The sequence below is a fragment of the Lepidothrix coronata genome, unplaced genomic scaffold (assembly GCF_001604755.1).
Source record: "Lepidothrix coronata isolate B3197 unplaced genomic scaffold, Lepidothrix_coronata-1.0 Scaffold142, whole genome shotgun sequence".
NCBI classification, from domain to species: Eukaryota; Metazoa; Chordata; class Aves; order Passeriformes; family Pipridae; genus Lepidothrix; species Lepidothrix coronata.
Window position 1 is genome coordinate 1919633 of NW_016690322.1, and position 18504 is coordinate 1938136.

The window sequence follows — 18504 nt, forward strand, 5'->3', positions numbered from 1 at the left end:
ACCCTCAGGGCTCAACCTGTGTGGTCACAGGTGACCTTGTGACCTTGTGTGGTCACAACCGACTGTCAGACATGCAAGAGATTTGCTGGGCTGGTCATTCATCCTGGCGGAGCCTGGCCCAGTGCTCTATCCTGTAGGAATGTTGTTCTGTTTTCCACGCTATCAGTCAGCCCCTTTGGGAAGTGACCACTGTGGGAGGCAGATTTACACACGGCCTTTTTCCACCTGTGAGCCTCAGGAATCGGCACATCCACATCCAGCCCCCCGTTCAGAAAAACACAGGGTCTGGAGTCCTGGTGCCACTGAGAGCTAAATATGTGCTTGAACTGCCCAGAGCCAGGCTGTGGAAGAGTATGTCACAGCCCAGCTGGCATCAGCTCGTAGGGAGAGGTGGCACCGGCTCAGAGCATCCAGCGTGGGGGGGACTGTAAGAGGGGATGGGAGAATCCCGGGATAACTTCATCCCTTTTGCCAGCAGATCTGGTCGAGGGATACATGTGGCTGTGGGGCTTCCAGCCTTTGGCATCCAAAGTTTCCATGGAAGTTGCCAGGCCACTGGTGAGGGAGGTGACTGATGCTCACCCACACCATCCCCCCCCCTCCCGCTGCTCCACACCCTCCCCCTGGAAAGTGGAATTACAGGAGGATTCAGCTGTGGAAGCAGCAGCATGGAAGACATGGAAAGGCCACCCTGCTCTCTCATTTCAGTATGTGGATGCCCTTTCACCCCTCTAACTCTGGTAGGCTGGGAAAAGTAGAGGGGGGAAGTAACACCCCCTCTTGGCCAGGCACCTGCGACAGGATGGGGATCCCAGACAGGTACATGGGGATCCTGGAGGGGAACATCAGTCCTGGCCAGGGATTTCACAGCGCCCAAGGGTTTCCGTTTGGGATCTTGGGTCAGGGCTCTCTTTTGTTTTCTGATTCAAGCTTGTTAAAAAGCATGTTAATTGTCAAATCCTGACAGCCCCATTGTGGAGGCATTTAACTGCAGTGCAAAGAAATGGTGCTTGTAAATGCCTGAGTATCCACACACAGCGAGCAAACAAACACCATGGGCAAAGATCTCAGCTGGAAGGACAAATATTGGGGAAAACTAAAAAGCTCAGCCTCAGGCCCTTCCCCTCACAGCTACGCCAGCCCAAGAGGGGAATGCAGGTGCTGAGACTGGAATCAACACCTGCTTAATGCAATGAACTTTTCTCCTCCAGTTAAAGTTTTACTTTACTGGAGGAGCCCAGTGCAAAGATTAGTGGTCTTACACTCATCTTTGTTTTTTTATCTCTTGCTCTTCCTCTGTAGAGAGTACATTTTGTGCCTGTGTGAAGCCTGGATGGCTGAGAGCATCATCCTGTAACTTGGCTGCTGGACCCATCAGGGGCTGGTCTGGAAGGTAATGGTTTTAATCAGCATTAATCACCTCCAGTCTGACTCAGACTTTGGCACGTCCCTACGGATGCCACCGTCGGCCCGGCCCTGCAGCTCCTCTCATTGACCATGTCAAGGACAGCACAGCCTGAGCCGGAGCGAGACCAGCTCAGACCAGCTTATGCAGATGTGCAAAGTTCATGAAAACCAAGCCAAAGATATTTGGCAGCAGCAGGAGTATTTGCAGCATCGGCCATAGTTCACAGAACCAGCGATATTTGACAGCGCAGGGATCAGCTGGTGGTGCTGAAAGGCTCAGTGTTCATGCTGCTGCAGGGTTTTTTAATGAAAACCTCTGTTATGGTAATATTCTGGGTAATTTTGCTATGTTATATCTTCACATGCACATTCAGATGTCTCCTCTGACCACTCAGGCTGCACGTACAGGTGTGTACTGGCACTACAGCTGGGTGCTGAGGGGCTCTGGGCACGCAGGTGTCTATGTATGGATACACAGAGAGGCCTCTATACATCTGTGTTTATATGTTTGGCTGTGTATGTGATACACACACATAAATATATTTTAAAGCAGGTGCTAAGTGCTATCTAAATAAAACACTTAGTCATTTTCTATCTGCTTTGCTAACATATGCTGGAGAGGTTTCTTCTCCCTAACTCAGAAAGGGGTTTGTGATGTGGCACATACACCAGCACAGAAGCCGAGGAAAGTGTTGAGCATCTCAAAACAGGCTGTAGCGTGTTCCCGAGTCCCTGGCATGTCACATTCCTGGCTGTTAAACCGAGGGACAGCCCCAAACCAGCCCTGCAGCTGGATCGTTTGAATTTCCCAGGTCCACTCTATGCCTTTGTGGGTCTCCTGTTGTTTCGTGCCTGTCCCCAGACACGGGGATTGGTGGCGGCTGCCCTGAGCCGAGCAGTGGCCAAGTAACACATGGAAAGCTTGGGTTTCTCATTAACTCCAGAGCTCATATAGACCCATCTCTCAGAGCATCAGCCACTTTTCCTGCCTCCCTCCCAGCCTGGCTGTCCCTCCTTCCCTGCCCAAGCCCTCACCTCGCTCCACAGCCCAGGACAGGGACCATTCCTGGGAGGACAGTGGAGGAGCTGCAGGATGGAAGAGAAAAGCAAAATGCAGACAGAGAAGGTAACCATGGCTCACTGGTATTTTTGCACTGGGATTTCTGCAGGAGCCCAGCACTGAGCAATTCCGTGCCAAGAACCAAAACCAACCAAAAAAAAAAAAATCCCCTCCCTTAATTAATTGCTCTCTGATGTCTGTGTACTGAGCACAGGGGCAAAGGGGTCAGGGGGTTGTTTTTTATTTTTAAGAGCTCTGTTGGCTCATTGGATAACTTTAACTGTGATGGAAGGAAACAATGCTTGAAACAGCACTGCTGAAAACCACAGTTTTGGTGACTATTTTCCCAGCTGTTGTGCTCCAGGGATGGGGATGAGGATGGGGATGGGACAGGGCACGCTGCTGCTGCCTGTGCTGCTGTACCAGGCAGAGCTCTGGCTCCTGTGAGCTCCAGGGCCAGGATGGGCAGTGCATCAGGGAGAGCTGGACTGCTCATTGTGGGGCAACAGCACTCTGCCCTGGGGGCCTTGATCTTGCCTGTCTCCAGGGGCCTTCCTTCTCCTTTGAAGCCAAACCACCTGTGCTTCTGCAGGTTTGGCTGGATGCCGCGGTCCTGGCTAGCCGGGCACCAGAGTCCCCTGGGACAGGGATGGGGTGCAGCCCCCCAGGTTGGGGCAGGGTTAGGACAACAGGATGAGGCTGTTCTCTGCTTCCTCCCCCAGCACCTCACGGGAACGCTGGTCCTCTCTGTCTTCACTGCAGTGTTGGGCTTCTTCCAGTTCGGCTACAGCCTGGGTGTCATTAATGCCCCCCAGAAGGTAAGCTGAGCCCCCCAGGCCATGCACAGCCAAGGGACAAGGCTTCAGGGCCCATCTGTCCCTTCCCTGTCCCTTTCCCAGGTGCTTTCTCCCACAGCACAAAGGCAGCGGGGTGAGAACATGGCTAGGACCCCCCCCTCTGCCACTTCCCCAGGCGCTTTCTCCCACAGCACAAAGGCAGCGGGGTGAGAACATGGCTAGGACCCCCCCCTCTGCCACTTCCCCAGGGAAAGGAGCAGGGCTCTGCAGTCGTGGAGCCATCCTCACTGCAACACAGTCCCCGTGCCCAGGCCGAGGGACTGCAGCTCTCTGCTGGTGCTGACACCACGCTCACCTCAGCCCAGGGAGGAGGGGATGCTCTGTGCCTGCCGTGTGGCCCCTCCTCGCTGGTCCCTGGGTGTAGGGGAGCTGGGGGTGACCCCATGATTTCACTCCTGCAGACCCTCCAATGAAAAGATTTTCCTGGGGCAGAAAAAAAACCCAAAACAGCTCTTGGGGTGGTTATAGATTTGAGCTGATGGGGTTTTCCCTCTTTGCCTGTCCCAGGTGATAGAGGCACACTACGGGCGCGTGCTGGGCATCATCCCCCTGGATGGACACGCCACCAACACCTCCGGGGAGGATGGCACAGACCCCCAGGCTGGCACCAAGGGCACGCTCGCACCCCTGGCTGACACCAGCGAGGACCTGGCCACCTCCTCACACATCCTCACCATGTACTGGTCCCTCTCTGTCTCCGTGTTTGCCGTCGGTGGCATGGTCTCCTCCTTCACCGTGGGCTGGATCGGCGACCGGCTCGGCAGGTGAGAACTCCGTGTGTGCTGTGACTCTGTGCCACAGCCCGAGACTTTCTGTTCCCTCTCTGTAGAAATACAATTTCTAGTATTTTCCCCAATTTAGGAAAAAAAGGGGAAAAAAAAAACCTTCCGACTTCCAAAAAACTGTTCCAACCATCATAGAGGTCGGGCTTATTAAAATCCTCAATTATAAATCAGGTGTTTTATTGCAACTTTAGCACTTCAGACAGCAGCTGATGAGCAGCCTTGATTAACTTCTGAATTCCCCCTTTTCTTTTCATGGCAAGTGGGAGAGAAGGGCATCTGAACAGTGTTTGCACAGGATGTAAAATGTAATTTATAATATAATTTTAACTACTCTGATTGCACCCGGGCGCTATATTCTGCAGTGCCTACAATCATTATTTTTCCCTCTGTAGTGCTGATTATGTCAGTTAATAGCTCCACTTGCATGTCTCGACGGCTGCCTTGGCTGAGCGAGGTGCTGGAAGGAGCTGTGGTGCTGCTGCCTTGCAGGGTGAAAGCCATGCTGGTGGTGAACGTCCTCTCCATCGCTGGGAACCTCCTCATGGGGCTGGCAAAATTTGGGCCGTCTCACATCCTCATCATTGCCGGGAGAGCAGTCACAGGGCTGTACTGCGGTGAGTCCAGCCTGGGTCAGGCAGGGTGCCGGGTGCTCCAGGGCTGCAGTTCAGAGTTTCTTATGTTTTTCAATCTTTTTTTAATCAGAAGGAATTTCACAGGTGGGAGTTTTCTTCTTCCTCTGTCTGTCCTTCTCGATCCAGGATCTTTCCCAGAAGTATCTGGGTTGGCTCTGTCAGGAAACTGGTTTGTTTTACATATGCTAGAAAGGAGCAAGCCCCTCTCTATCTCAAGGCTGGATCTTGCTGGTGGCTGCTGTAACAACACATCATTAGCCAGGCTGGTTAACAGGTTCCCTAGACAGCAGTGCTGTCTAGCAAAGAGCACAGGAGCACTGTACAGGGAGAGAATACAACAGTCAGCAAATAATATGGAATTACATTAGAATTACCTTAGAAATAACTGCTTGTTACCACTGTTACTGGTATGCAAATACAATACTCTGCTCTGAGGTTTCAAGGCAAGTTTTAAGCAAGCTCTTTGCCCTGTGATACCTCCTCCCAGTGGACGATCTCTGGATCTCTGCTCTGTGCTCGTATGTATGTGTTTAAGTATAGAGGCTTCACAGTTTGGGGCTCTGGGATATCCTATGCAGGGATATCCCAGCACCTTTCCAAGGTGCAGGTGGTTCTCAGCCAGGCACGAGGGGTTTGGTGGGGTGTGGGATGCAGCACACAGGCTCCATCCTCCTTTCCCGTTTGGGGAGTGGTTTCTGCTAGTTTCTGAGCTGTGGTCTAGAGGAGGTGACACCTGAGTGTGTTCCATGCAGGGCTCTCCTCCGGACTTGTGCCCATGTACGTCAGCGAGGTCTCTCCCACAGCCCTTCGGGGAGCGCTGGGGACACTGCACCAGCTCGCCATTGTCACAGGGATCCTCATCAGCCAGGTAAGAAGGAAAGCTCACGTGTCCAGAGAGGGTGGTTTGGAGATTAGGGAGACCCCAGTGATACGCTGGGGTGTCACACACCATTCCACCCCAAAACTGAAGGAGTGCGCAAAGCAATCTGCTCTAATGGGGTTAAACTCATGCCTTGAGTTGGAGGTGTCTTAACAAAGATGACATCTCAAGAAATAAAAAATGCTTCTGCAATTTCTCCTTTCCCTGAGGAATTATTTTCAGCATCTAATCAGCATCAGGCTGGATCCTGAGCACAAGACCCTAATAATCAGGTTCTCAAAAATGGCTTTATCAGAGAAGCAGGAAGCCCAAAGTCCCAGTCAGCTTTTCCCTACCATGGCAGGAGTTCCAACTATGCAACAGGTGGGCACATAAATGTACCAAGAACAAATACATCCAGAAAAAGAATTGGTATTTGCTTCTAGTTTACTTCCAGGCTGTCACTTCAAAATGCCAAAGTGATAAATCACTTTCTTTTCTTAGGCTGCAAAACAATCCATTCAAACATGCCTCAATTATTCCAGGTCCTTGGACTAGACTTTCTCCTGGGCAACGATGAGATGTGGCCCCTGCTCCTCGGTCTGTCTGGCATGGCTGCCCTGCTGCAGTTCTTCCTGCTCCTGCTGTGCCCCGAGAGCCCCCGATACCTTTACATCAAACTGGGGAAGGTGGAGGAAGCTAAAAGAAGTAAGACACATTCTGGGCTTGTCTAGAATTGTTTTTATACTGTACACAGTATTAAACACAGAAGGAAAAAGGCTGAGGATTCACATATAACTGTGTGGTTGCTCCATTCCACCCTCTGAGCTGCTGAGGTACAAATCAGATCTGGACCAAAAACTGTTTGCATGGGACTAAGCAGCATTGCTGAGAGATGAAGCTTGAGCATAGTGTCTCAGGGCTGTTGCAGGACTGATGTGCTGCTGCCCCTGGCCAAGCAGACACACTTTGGATCCTTGATGTGCCATAGGAATCCTCAGAGCAAGAGGACATGGCTGTCCATGTGGCTGGCCTACCCTGAGTTCTAGCTAGAGAGATTCTTGTCCTTACTCCGTGCCTTATCTGAAGATAAAATGTCAATCTTTCTTTTTTTTTCATAAGATTTGAAAAGGCTTAGAGGAAACTGTGACCCGATGAAAGAGATTGCAGAGATGGAAAAAGAAAAGCAAGAAGCTGCTAGTGAAAAGAAAGTCTCCATAAGACAGCTTTTCACCTCTTCCAAGTACAGGCAGGCTGTCATCGTGGCACTGATGGTGCAAATATCCCAGCAGTTCTCAGGAATCAATGCGGTGAGTCTCCCCACAATGTTTGTCCTTCAAGAAACCCACGCTGAGCATGAAAAGGCAGCTCTGGCTCCATCCGAGCCGTGCAGGGGGGAAAGGTGGCTTTCCCATGGCTGCAGTGGGCTCCTTCCTCAGCCACCACCATCAGTGCTGATGGTGGATCTCACTGCCATGCTGGCTGTGGGAGGGCAGGAGGGGAGAAGGGTGTGAGGGAGTTCAGCACAAACCTAGCTGGCACAGTGGGTCCATGCTGAGCAGTCCCATGACCCTCCACCTAACTGAGTTCATCAGCAGTTTTCTCTCTTTAATGACTATGTGCTCACCCCAGGAACCACAGAATCACTATTTTCTAGCTATTTGTAACTAAACAGTTTTTTGCATCACCTCTTGGGGATACCAGAAATCACCATTTTGCACCCAGAAGCATAGAGCCTCCTTTTCAAAATCTGCTAAAAATCACATTTTTGAAAGTCTGGTGAAACTTGAGGCCTCTGTTCCACCAGCTTTCAAAACTCTGGGAGCATTTCTGCATCCCAAGGCAGAGTGGCATGCAGGGGTGCCCAGCCTTGTGGGGATGACTGGGATGAGGATGTCACAGAGCCCAGCTGAGGACAGCACCCATTTACCTGCTGCCCTTAACTTTTACCAGAAAAGAATCACCTTATTCTCAAAGAGAAGGAAGAAATGGGAATCGTTTCAATGCAGTGAGAATATTTTAAAATTCATGTACAACTCAGTCATATTAAGATATTTTTCTTCATTGCTCAGTGCTGGATTTCAAGATTAAACATGGACTACATGGAAGAAAACAGTTTTAATGTGCAAATGCAGTAGCTCGGGAGGGGAATTTCAACAGGATTTTTAACTCCCTCCGGCTCCTTTGAAATTTTCAGCTTTAATTACTATAACAAGCTATTAAAAGTTGAAAAACTAATCATAATTAAATTACTTCACATCTCAGCCAAGCAAGTGCAACTCTTCTCTCAAGAGAACAAAAAGTTCCACCAGCCCTGTTGCCTAATCCTTCATCTTGATGTATTTTGATAGATCTTTTACTATTCTACAAACATTTTCGAGAGAGCTGGAGTTGACCAACCAGTTTACGCAACCATCGGTGTTGGAGTGGTGAACACAGTCTTCACTGTTATCTCTGTAAGTAAATACTTCTGCCACACAGACTACAAAGACACGTAAGCTACAATGTGGTTTTGAAACATGATTTTATCCTGGAGCTTGGGCTGGGATTTGCAGTTTTCAGGGCTGACCTTGAACACCTTACAGGGAAAAATCATTCCCTGGGCAAGTTTCTTTTGAAAATTTAAGCCTTGACAGAGAGCCTGACATCAGCACTGCTAAAATGCCTTATGAGTGGAAAATACTTCACTGTGTTCAGGGAAGCTCTGGTAACTCAGCAATTCCCCAAAACAAAAGGGGCTGGGGCCTGTGATGGGGGAGCAAGCAGCTCACAGTCTCCTTTACCCCTTATCTTTCAAACTGTTTTGTGTGTGTACATAGCACCTGCTATGTATCCAATCCAGTAATCCAGCATCTATCCTCATCCTACCTAGGCAGTGCTCTGCAGCAATAAAAGGATGGTTTTGTTTCCACAGACTTTCCCTTCGTTTGTCTCTCTCCTGAGAAGATTAACACAATTCCTGTCAGCAGGCAATTAGTTTTTTAATGTGGCCATTAATATAAGATCAGGAAATGCCAAGCCCATTTCCCTGACACCTCTCAAGAGACTTAGGGAGTAAAGGACTTTTACCTCCAACAAAGCAGGACTGGCTGCAAGGGAGAAATATACAGCTCCAAGAGATTTAAGACAGGGAGAATCACTTTAAACTGGCAGAGGGCAGGTTTAGATTAGATATTAGAAAGAAATAGACTGTGAGGGTGGTGAGGCACTGGAACGGGTTCCCCAGAGAAGCTGTGGATGCCTCATCCTTGAAGCGTTCGAGGCCAGGTTGGACTAGGCTTGGAGCAACCTGGGATAGTGGAAGACGTCCCTGCCCATGGCAGGGGTGTTGGAACAAGATGGTATTTAAGGTCCCTTCCAACACAAACCATTCTTACTCCAGCATGTATGAGATAGGAGGTCTTGGGGTGAACTTTCACAGGCCCCATAGTGAGAAGAAAATGTGATCTTTATTGTGAAATGAAATTAGGAGGTTTGCAGCTGGAAGAAGCCTTTCTCCAGCACGGAGGGTCTCCTGCAGTTCCATCCCCACTCTGAGGCTCTGATACTCGCAGCCTGGGGCATTTGCTCTTTGCTTCTTTTGGCCGTGAGAACTTAAAAAATTACCTGCCTTTGTCAATAAATGACAGACCCCGATCAAAAGGCAGAAGTGCTGACAGCGGGTGGACCTTGGCAGGGGGAGAAGGGAACACAGAGGCTCGTTCTCTGCAACTTCCCGAGTCAGCAGGATGAACCACCTCCAGTAAAGGAGACGGTCTCCTAGAAGCATAAATCACGGCTATAATGGCAGGAAAGGTTGAGCTGCCAGCCAGAGGTGTCCTTCAGAGCAGAGGGGAAGGACTGGGCATCCTCAGAGGCTCATGCACAGTTAGGCCAGGCCATCTGCACTGTCCTCTGGAGGTACCTACACCTCCCCACTGGGTGAGGTGTCTGGTACAGACTTACACAAGCTGTGTGAGATGACTGAGTCTACCAAGAGGAGCTGAGAAGGAGAAAACTAAGACTCATGGATGCCAGGGAAACAAAAGGAGTCTGAGAGCAATTGGAGGAAAATTCTGCTGCTACAAAACTATCCCTGCCCTGGGACAGGCAAGGTGCAATGGTGTGACCTGAATCATGCTACATTTTGAAGGCCAATTTCAAACTAATGCAGAGGTAGTGAGTTTTTTCTTCCTGGGGAAAAAACAAAACAAAACAAAACAAACAAAAAAACAAAACAAAAAACAACAACAACAAAAACAAACAAACAAACAAAAAAAACACAACAGAAAAAGAGAGAGAGGAAAAGTTTATAGTCAGCAATACATGTGTAGAAGTGAGAAGTCCTGAGAGCTTGGAAACTCATGAGTTCTGAGTGTATGTGGCTTTGCCTTGCCCTTGGCAAGGTGACTTCTCAGTCTCACTCCCTAAGAGCCACTGACAGAGTTTCTCACACTTGGAAACCAGCACATAAATCCCTATCAAAAGAGCTAAAAGAGCAGGAGGGTAGTGTGGCAGTGGTAACAGGTTGGTTATTGCTAATGGACCTGATCCTGAGAGCAGCAGTGCTGGAGACTGAGCTGCTGCATGTGTTTCTACAGGTCTTTCTGGTGGAGAAGGCGGGCAGGCGGTCCCTGTTCCTGGCTGGATTGATGGGCATGTTAATAAGCGCCGTGGCCATGACAGTTGGACTTGTGCTTCTGGTAAGGATTTCTCTCCATTTTTAATCCCTTGTTTGCAAACAAGAGAAGACGCCATCAAAGTCAGTCCAAACCACTGGAGCAAGCCCCTGTTGGGATATAAAACCAAATAAGGGGTGACCTCCTCTACTGAACACCCTAGTTATTAATGACAGAACCATTCTCTGTTGTCCTGGCCGTGCTGCAGGCAAGGAGAGAGCTCAAAGGAACAGTTGAGCTGATGGCTGTGAACTCCTGCAAACAGCAACACTGGCAACACACGCCCAGCCAGCACCTGGCACAAGAGTTGAGAGCCTTAATTATTCATGTCCAGTCCCCACTTGTCTGAATGGAAAGAAATTTCTGAAAAAGAAGCTTAATTAATGTAATTGGTGATAATTAATGAGAGTTGTGTTGGGACTATAACACCAACCTTTTGCAGAGCCAGTTTGCCTGGATGAGCTATGTCAGCATGGTTGCGATCTTCCTCTTCGTCATCTTCTTTGAAGTCGGGCCTGGGCCCATCCCCTGGTTTATTGTGGCCGAGCTGTTCAGCCAAGGCCCACGTCCTGCCGCCATCGCTGTCGCCGGCTTCTGCAACTGGGCCTGCAACTTCATCGTGGGAATGTGCTTCCAGTACATAGCGGTAAGAAACCCCTCAAACCATACAAATAAATGGTTGGCATGACCCCGCTGCTGGCTGCCAGAGCAACCCAGCGGGATGGGGATGTGCCTCCCAGATCTCCATCCCCAAGCCCTGCTGGGCACCTCAGTCCCCCAGGGTAGGAAAAGGAAGCCATCCCCGCAGTGCTCATGGTGGTATCCCCTGTTCCCACTTGCCCCACTGCAGGATCTGTGTGGACCGTACGTGTTTGCGATCTTCGCAGCCCTGCTCCTACTCTTCTTTCTGTTTGCCTACTTCAAAGTCCCGGAGACGAAAGGGAAGTCCTTTGAGGAGATCGCGGCTGTGTTCCGCCGCAAGAAGCTCTCGGCCAAAGCCATGACTGAGCTGCAGGACCTGCGAGCCACTGAGGAGGCATAGCCATCCCACCCACCCAGAAAGGAGGGACTGGGCATGGACCTCCTTCAGGCACCGTGGGCAAAAGTCTCATTTCACAAAAACCTTGCAGCCAGCAGACCAGGAGGACCCATCCACCGCATTCCTTCTGGCTGCCACGGTTCACACCTCCCAGGTGCTAACCTGGCATTTTAGTCTGAGATACTTGGTACTGCAGGAAAAGCCAGGGAAAGGACGGGAGGAGTATGTTATCTGTGTCTCCATGTCCCTCTGTAAGACCCCAGCAGGACAGTGATGTTACCACATGGCCAAGCAGGGCCATGGCGCAGCTGGAGTGAAGGAAAGAGGGGTCGGCTGATGCTGCAGCCTCACGTTTTCACCTTTTTGTCCCATGCTTGCTGCTTCCTTCTCGTGAGTGACTTGGTGCCTTGAGAAGCCAACTGCTAGTGCAGTTGTGCCTCCAGCACACAGCACTGATTGCATGGGGTGCCAAGGAAAACAGGTCGGGCGAACTCCCCCTTACTGGTGCCTATGCAGAGGAAAAAGGTGGATCCCACCTGAACCTCACTTTGCTTTGCTGTCTGTGCATTATGGAAATGCTGTCCGATCTCATAAGGATTTCCAATCACAACATTTTTTAGGAGAATCTTAGAAACTGTGGCTGGGCTGATGGGCATTTTTTTCCTTATGTTTCAGCCAAACTATTCAGCACCCTCTTTCCTCCTAGGAAGGCTCTCCTCCCTCCCTTCTCCCTGCTGCAGCACAAGGCAAGCACAATACTGACCACACAAGGGGCCTGGGCGCTCCTGACCCCAGGGTGAGGAGACCCAAGTCCTGCTGCCATCCCTCCCACGATGTGAATACTGCCAGGTCACCTCCTTCCCCATCCTCTGTGCCTGCCTTTCCTTCCTTTTGTACAGTGCTCAGACCCACAGGCTCCAGCCTGAGCCAAGGGCTTGGGCTGCCCATACTGTAACAATTAATGATGACCCAAAGAGGGAATGGGTACTGGAGGGTTAACTGGAAGGTGCCCACTGATGGGACCCCCACTTTGCACCACTTAGGATTTTGCTGGCTGGATGTGCTGCAGCCAAGAAGTGCAAGCAGGAGGTCATGCTGTTTCCATAGCCTTGTTTGTGCTCCTTTTGCTTCTTTGTGAGACATTTTTATGTGACAGAATCAAACTCCATGGATTTTTCTTCCTTTTTTGGGGGCATATCTTGGAACCACTGTAAAAGCCTGCTCTCTGTTTGCTTGACTTTTAAGATTTGCATGTTCTTTGTTGTGATACCAGGTTACTTTCTAGCAACATTCTCAGGATAGAAACCCATTATTTATTTAGAGATGAAACACCAGCATTGCTGGGTTGCTGTGAGCTCACCACGCTGATGGTAAAGCAGTGGCCAAAATGTAACAGAGGATCAAGCATAATGAAAAGCACAGAACAGATGGGCCAAGGAGGATCATGCTGCTGCTGTGGGTTTGGTTTTAGGGAATGTTCATGCTCCTTTCCATGTGCCTGAACGTTTTTCCTTTGTAGACTTTACTCTCTTGGAATTACGACTCTAAAGCAGATTCTAGTCCCTTCCAAGTGACTGGAAGTGCAGCCATGAGGTCCTTTGGGAGAAGTTTCTGGCCCCAGTGTGTGCACTGAAGCAGTAAGATTGCACCAAAGGCTTTCCTGGAGTGACTGCTGGGATTTAACTAGAGGAGAACTGGGTCAGTGCTGTCATGTGCTACAGCAGTGGGGATTCCAGGTCTGACATGGGGCATGCAGGGATCTGGGAACCAGGGCCCAGGCCAGGGTGGAGAAGAGAGCAGCAGAGCTGGGGCACAGATCTGAGTGGAACCCTCTGTCTGTGTGCTGCAAAGAGGTCCTCCCAGGTGAGACCAGCTGCCACAGCAGACTCAGAAACTCTCCACAGTGTTTACTACAGGTAGTTAAATATTATAACTGATTGTCTGAATGTAAAAGAAGGGGGGGAAAAAGAGATGGGTTCTTGCTTTCAGTAATGTTATCTATGTCTGTTAGATAAAAGTGACAGTGAACAACATCTATGGTGTGTGTTGGCCTGTGCTGTTGTTTTTTTCCCTCTGTACATCTCAGACATGTGTGCAGTGCCAGACAGGACCTATTTTCCTGGCAGGACACATCTGCTGCATGGGTGGTAAATGCTGTGCAAGACCTCAGCCAAACCCCCTTAAATGGATGGTACAGAGGTGAGACTGGGGTTGGAGGCAGACCTGGAGCCGGTGTGAGCTGGCTCTGTGTTGGGATCAACCCTCACTGGAGGTGTGCTGGTGTCTGGCCCCAGCTGTCCCCACTCCCACTTCACCCTGCCGTGAAGCACCTCTGCTTCATGGCGCTGCTGCAGCTTAAAACTTGGTGCTGGGGCCTCTCTAGGCATGACTGTCAGAAGGAGCATTTGGGGAGAGGGCTCTGAGGGAGGACCCAGCCAGGCTGGGTTCCCAGTCATCATACAGGTGGTCCAAAACTATTTCGCTAAACTTCTGCTAATCTTTGTCCTAATGCCTGCAGGGCACCAGTGACTGCCAGGAACTCAGCAGTGAAGGGCCATTTATTGAGCAACACTGAGCAGCCAGTTCTTGTTTTCTCATGTCACTGGTGAATGAGAATAGAAAGCCTGATTCAATTACTGTACTGCAGCACATAAATTAGTTTAACAAAGCCCTGCAACATTAACATTACCCATACCTATATCCCTGAACTTCCCGGAAGATCTGCCTGAGGGTTCAGAAAGGCTCAAGGAAAATAGTTTCAGGTTGTGCTTCCTTGCAGCAGCTGCTGTGTGGAAGGGAAGGGAGTCTTCTCCTTCCAGCCTGGGACAGGATGAGCAAATCTTGGCACTGCTGACCCTCTGTCTTCCCTATGGCTGTGGTGGAAGGATCAAGCTGGGCTGAACTATCACAAGAGCACTTTTACCATATGACAACGCAGGAAGGGGTCATTTGAGTCGATATGTTTACCTATGTCTTGTCCCATCAGGCCAGTAATTAGAACTGTACACTTTATCTGTCCTTGCTACATGCAAGTTCCAGTTAAAACTTGTTCTTGAGATACAGCTTGTTGAACCATTATTTTTACCTCTCACTGTTACAGTTTTACTAAGTCGCTAATCATTAAGAAAATTGAAAAGACTTATTAGCTAAATGGTTGTTGCATTTTAGTTAACGGGCAAAATATGTTCTCATACCATGCCTGGCTAATAATGCAATATAATTAATAATCCCTGAGAAAGCATCTTGTCAGCAAGAGCTTTGACAGTGTTTTCCTAATGTGCTGAGATGACAGCCATTAAGACTTTCCTGTTGTGCCAATGATATCTGGTCTCCCACTCTCTAGGCTTAATTTTAAAATTAGTTTGACTTCCCTAATTCAATAAACTCAGGACATTTGGCCCCATTAACACTCTCCACACTAATTTATCACAGATTTTTCTGCCTCACTTCAACTTGTTTTTCATCGCTGAAAAGCACTACCCTCCACCTCCAGAGTCAAACAGCTGGTAACGATAAAGTTAACCCAAGTACTGTGTACACAGGTACCAAGTCTTTGAGGTAAGATGAATTTTCCAAGGTGTTCACTGTCCTTATCTTTCACTGAAATCTATGGGAGCTGAGGAATTTCATGGCAGAACACCAGCAGAATGTGTAAGCATGAGATTTAATTTAAGGTAGCCGAGTGTGCTCAAGTGTTTCACTAAATTCTCAAGCAATACTGACAAATTTTACCCAGAGGCACAGCCTAAGTAGCTGTGCTGAAAAGGAAGGATCTCCTCCCCAGCAAAGGGGCAATAAATCCTGGCTGTGGATCATCAGTCCTTAAATTTTACAGGCTGTAGATAAACTGTAGACCTGAGACTTGGGTAGTGTCTTGCGTTTTTGCCTCCTTGTATTCAGTTCAGGAGCGGGAAGCGGCTCTGTGACTGTGGAAAGCACCAGGGCCCCAGGTCGTGAGTGGGATATCACTGCAGGAGCACTGCTGCAGACCCAGGAGGAGGGAACAGCTGGAGTTACTTTGTGCTTCCCTTCTTCCCGGTGGGGAAGTTACAGTAGTTCCCACTAGCTCAGTGTCCCTGCACTGTCACTGCTTGTCTTTGATCCCCAGTCCCAGGGTAATTCCCTGGGTAATTTGGACACAGGCACGGAAGAGGGAGCTGATGGTGAACGGCAGGAATAAAGCAGTGCCCGGAGCAGGGTGGGTGCCTGTGGCAAGGTCACTCCAGAGGCTCCGTGCCCCGTGACCCGGCTCCTGCCCCACAGAGACACTGGAGGAGCTCAGAGGGCCTGCTGAGCACAGCACTGCCCTGTGGAGGGGGGAGTCACCAACTCCCAGCCTCTCATGTCCTCCTGCTCGATGCTGCACCCATAAGCCGCTGTGAACCCTCAACTCTAACAGTCAGGACACGGTGAGATCCCAGCAAAGTCAGCCCAGCAGGTGAAGCAGACGCTGGCTCAGGTTGGAACAGGGCTGTTTACACTGCTTTGCTCGTGACCTGTTATTTCTGTGTGACCTGAACCCATGGCTCATGTGGGTGTAAACACCACCTCCTGCCTTCCAGCAGGCCAGCTGGAAACAAGGTGGGATGTTTCTGGAAAGAAGGTGGGATTAGCCCAGCTCTGGCTGAAATGCATATTCTCGAGGCTGGGATTTAAGGACTTGTGTCAGACACTCCTCCAGAACATAAATGAGAACAGACACAACTCACTCAGTTTAAAACATTCTAAAAGTTTTCTAATCCCTCTTCACTTCTTATATATAAAGACACAGTTAGGAGAAACAAAGCTTCATAGCATCCTGAGCCTACTGGAAAGAAAAGGGGGGTGTGTGATCCAGCTGGGCAACACTGGAAAGGAAATACCTTTAAATGTGAAAGGCCACAGTATTTTATTTTCAAATGTGCTTTCAATCAAATTGCTGTTGTTGTGTAGAAAAGGGAGATAATCACATTAGTATTATCAGGAAACATACATTAGAAAATAAATGTTGATCCAAACAAAGGAAAGATGCCTGCAGGCAATGAATGATGGATGGATTTCCAATGTTTTTTATTGAATCTCAGATAATGGCCGTCTTGGAATATTTGTTTTGTGTCTGAAAAATAAGTATCATCTACAGCTGTACTTTAGTAAAAGGACTTGATTTAGCCCAGAAGATCTCTCAACTACTACAAAATGAATCTGTTAATTGTGGAAAATCAACCAAATTTATCAACTGATACTTGAGAAAAAAAATTATCAGTAGTGCTGAGGGGGAGCCTGCTGCTGTTTGGGTCAGAGCAGTTGGTCATTCTCTCACAATGTATTTTATCAGAAGAAAAAATGCCCTAGAGCACGTGCAATTTGTCACACACTTGCAGGTAAACAAACACTGTACATGTGAAAACACTTAACAGGATGCCCCAGACTCTCCCTATCAACTGAGACAGCAGTAAAATGGGCAGGATAAAGGATATCATCTCCAGAGCAGGCTGGGTGAGGCGGCATCCACTGAGAGCTGTGGTAACAGAGAGAGCCACTGCAGGGGCATCATAAAGTGGCCCCATGTAAATGAGAGCCAAACAGTTCTTCTTAGGTACACACTGTACAATTTGGAGTGGAATCTGTATAACCAAGGGAGGGACCACAGGCAAAGAAGATCGTGCAGATTGACACAGATTAAGTAAAATATCCCATGGTGAACCATTTAAAAATGTGACATTAAAAGTGACTTGTCTATCTGCCCCATTGGAACACAGATGACAAATTCAGGATTCTGGGACAGAAAACGTAGGACAGCACACAGCAGCCTGTGGTGGTGATAGCAGAGGCCACTGTTGACAGTGCTGCCACGGAATTTCTGCATTTTTCTGGTTTTGTGGTGTTTGTAGGTGACCTGCATGGCACCCCGCAGGGCTGAGGCCCATCCACCAGCTGCTCCACAGGACAGTCTGCAGGTGAGTTTGGTCAAATAGCTCAAAGTATTGTGGCATCTGACTTGGAGAGTTTTAGTAAAAACAGTCATTTGGCTTTTTCTCAGGATCCCATGGCCACAGCCCCCCCCCCCCGAGGCAGTGCAGGGCTGGGTGTGGGACCAACGGCTGTGCCAGTGGCATCGTTGCTGAGGAGGGGGCAAGAAGCACTTCAATAGTTTAGATTGAAAGCACTTTTCAAGATCAGCTACTCTAAACTCCTGCCATGGGCACAGACATCTTTCACTAGATCAGATTGCTCTAAACCCCATCCACACTGGCTTTGAATACTTCCAATGATGGGGCGTTCAAAGTTTTTCTGGGGACAGTTTTTCTAAACCTACCCTCTTTCAGTTTAAAACCGTTGCCCCTTGTCCTGTCACTACAGGCCCTGGTAAAAAGTCTCTCTCTCTCTCTCTTTCTTATAACCCTTCTTTAAATACTAGAATACTGCAACAAGGTCTCCCTGGAGCCTTCTCCAGGCTGAGCAACTGCAACTCTCAGCCTTTCTTAGCAGAAGAATATCACCTTCATGGCACTCCCTGGGATCTACTCCAACAGATACATGTCTTTCCTATGCTGGGGACCCCACAGCTGGACACAGTATTGCAGTACTAACAATTCCACTATTAATGGAATATCATGTCTTTTAACAAGCACAAGCCCTTGCTATGGATCTTGCCTCTCTCAGGCCCCTTTGGCTTGCAAAACGCTAATTTCTGATTACTCGGAGAGGGGACATAAGAAACACGCCGACAACTTATCGTCGTGTGGGCAGTTAATCAGGCTTCACGAGGCTTTGGGGACACACATTTCCCGTGTAATTCATGTAACATCCCGCGGCACACGGCCAGCCCCTCGGGGGCCGCGGCCGCCTCAGCCGCCCAAGATTTCTGATTACTCTGAGAGGGGACACACGAGGCGGACAACAGAGCGCTGTGTGGGCAGTTAATCAGGCCTCACGAGGTCTTGGGGACAGACATTTCCCCTATAATGCGTGTAAAAAACACTCCTTGGACTGCGCGGTCAGCCCCTCATGCGCGGGGGCCGCCTCAGCCGCCCAAGATGGCGGCGGGGCGTGAGGAGTGTGGGTAAGGGGAGGAAGTGGCGCACGACGCCCCCTGGCGGCCGAGGCGCGGCGGCGCCCTGAGCCCGCGCGCGCTCCGTAGGGGGGCGGGCGGGGCTCGGGAAAGCGCCTCCGGCACGTGGGACGGGGGGCGGGGCGGGGCGGCCACGCCCACCTCAGTGGGGGCGAC

At 49.6% G+C, this 18504-nt stretch overlaps 1 protein-coding gene across 1 annotated transcript; it reads left to right on the forward strand.

The window, feature by feature from the left end:
* Positions 1-2375: 2375 nt before the first annotated feature.
* SLC2A2 (solute carrier family 2 member 2) lies at positions 2376-15124 on the forward strand. The gene is made up of 11 exons (XM_017827720.1): positions 2376-2533; positions 3190-3285; positions 3832-4088; positions 4599-4723; positions 5494-5609; positions 6146-6308; positions 6723-6910; positions 7952-8056; positions 10181-10282; positions 10701-10904; positions 11109-15124. The coding sequence occupies exons 1-11, from the start codon at positions 2501-2503 to the stop codon at positions 11298-11300; spliced, it is 1581 nt and encodes a 526-aa protein (XP_017683209.1). The 5' UTR covers positions 2376-2500; the 3' UTR covers positions 11301-15124.
* The last annotated feature ends 3380 nt before the right edge of the window (positions 15125-18504 follow it).

Excerpts from the sequence above, each read along its gene's own strand:
- SLC2A2 (XM_017827720.1), top strand. The coding sequence starts at position 2,501 with ATGGAAGAGAAAAGCAAAATGCAGACAGAGAAG. Across the intron at positions 3,286-3,831 it reads TCATTAATGCCCCCCAGAAG|GTGATAGAGGCACACTACGG; the intron begins GTAAGCTGAGCC and ends TGCCTGTCCCAG. Across the intron at positions 4,724-5,493 it reads AGTCACAGGGCTGTACTGCG|GGCTCTCCTCCGGACTTGTG; the intron begins GTGAGTCCAGCC and ends TGTTCCATGCAG.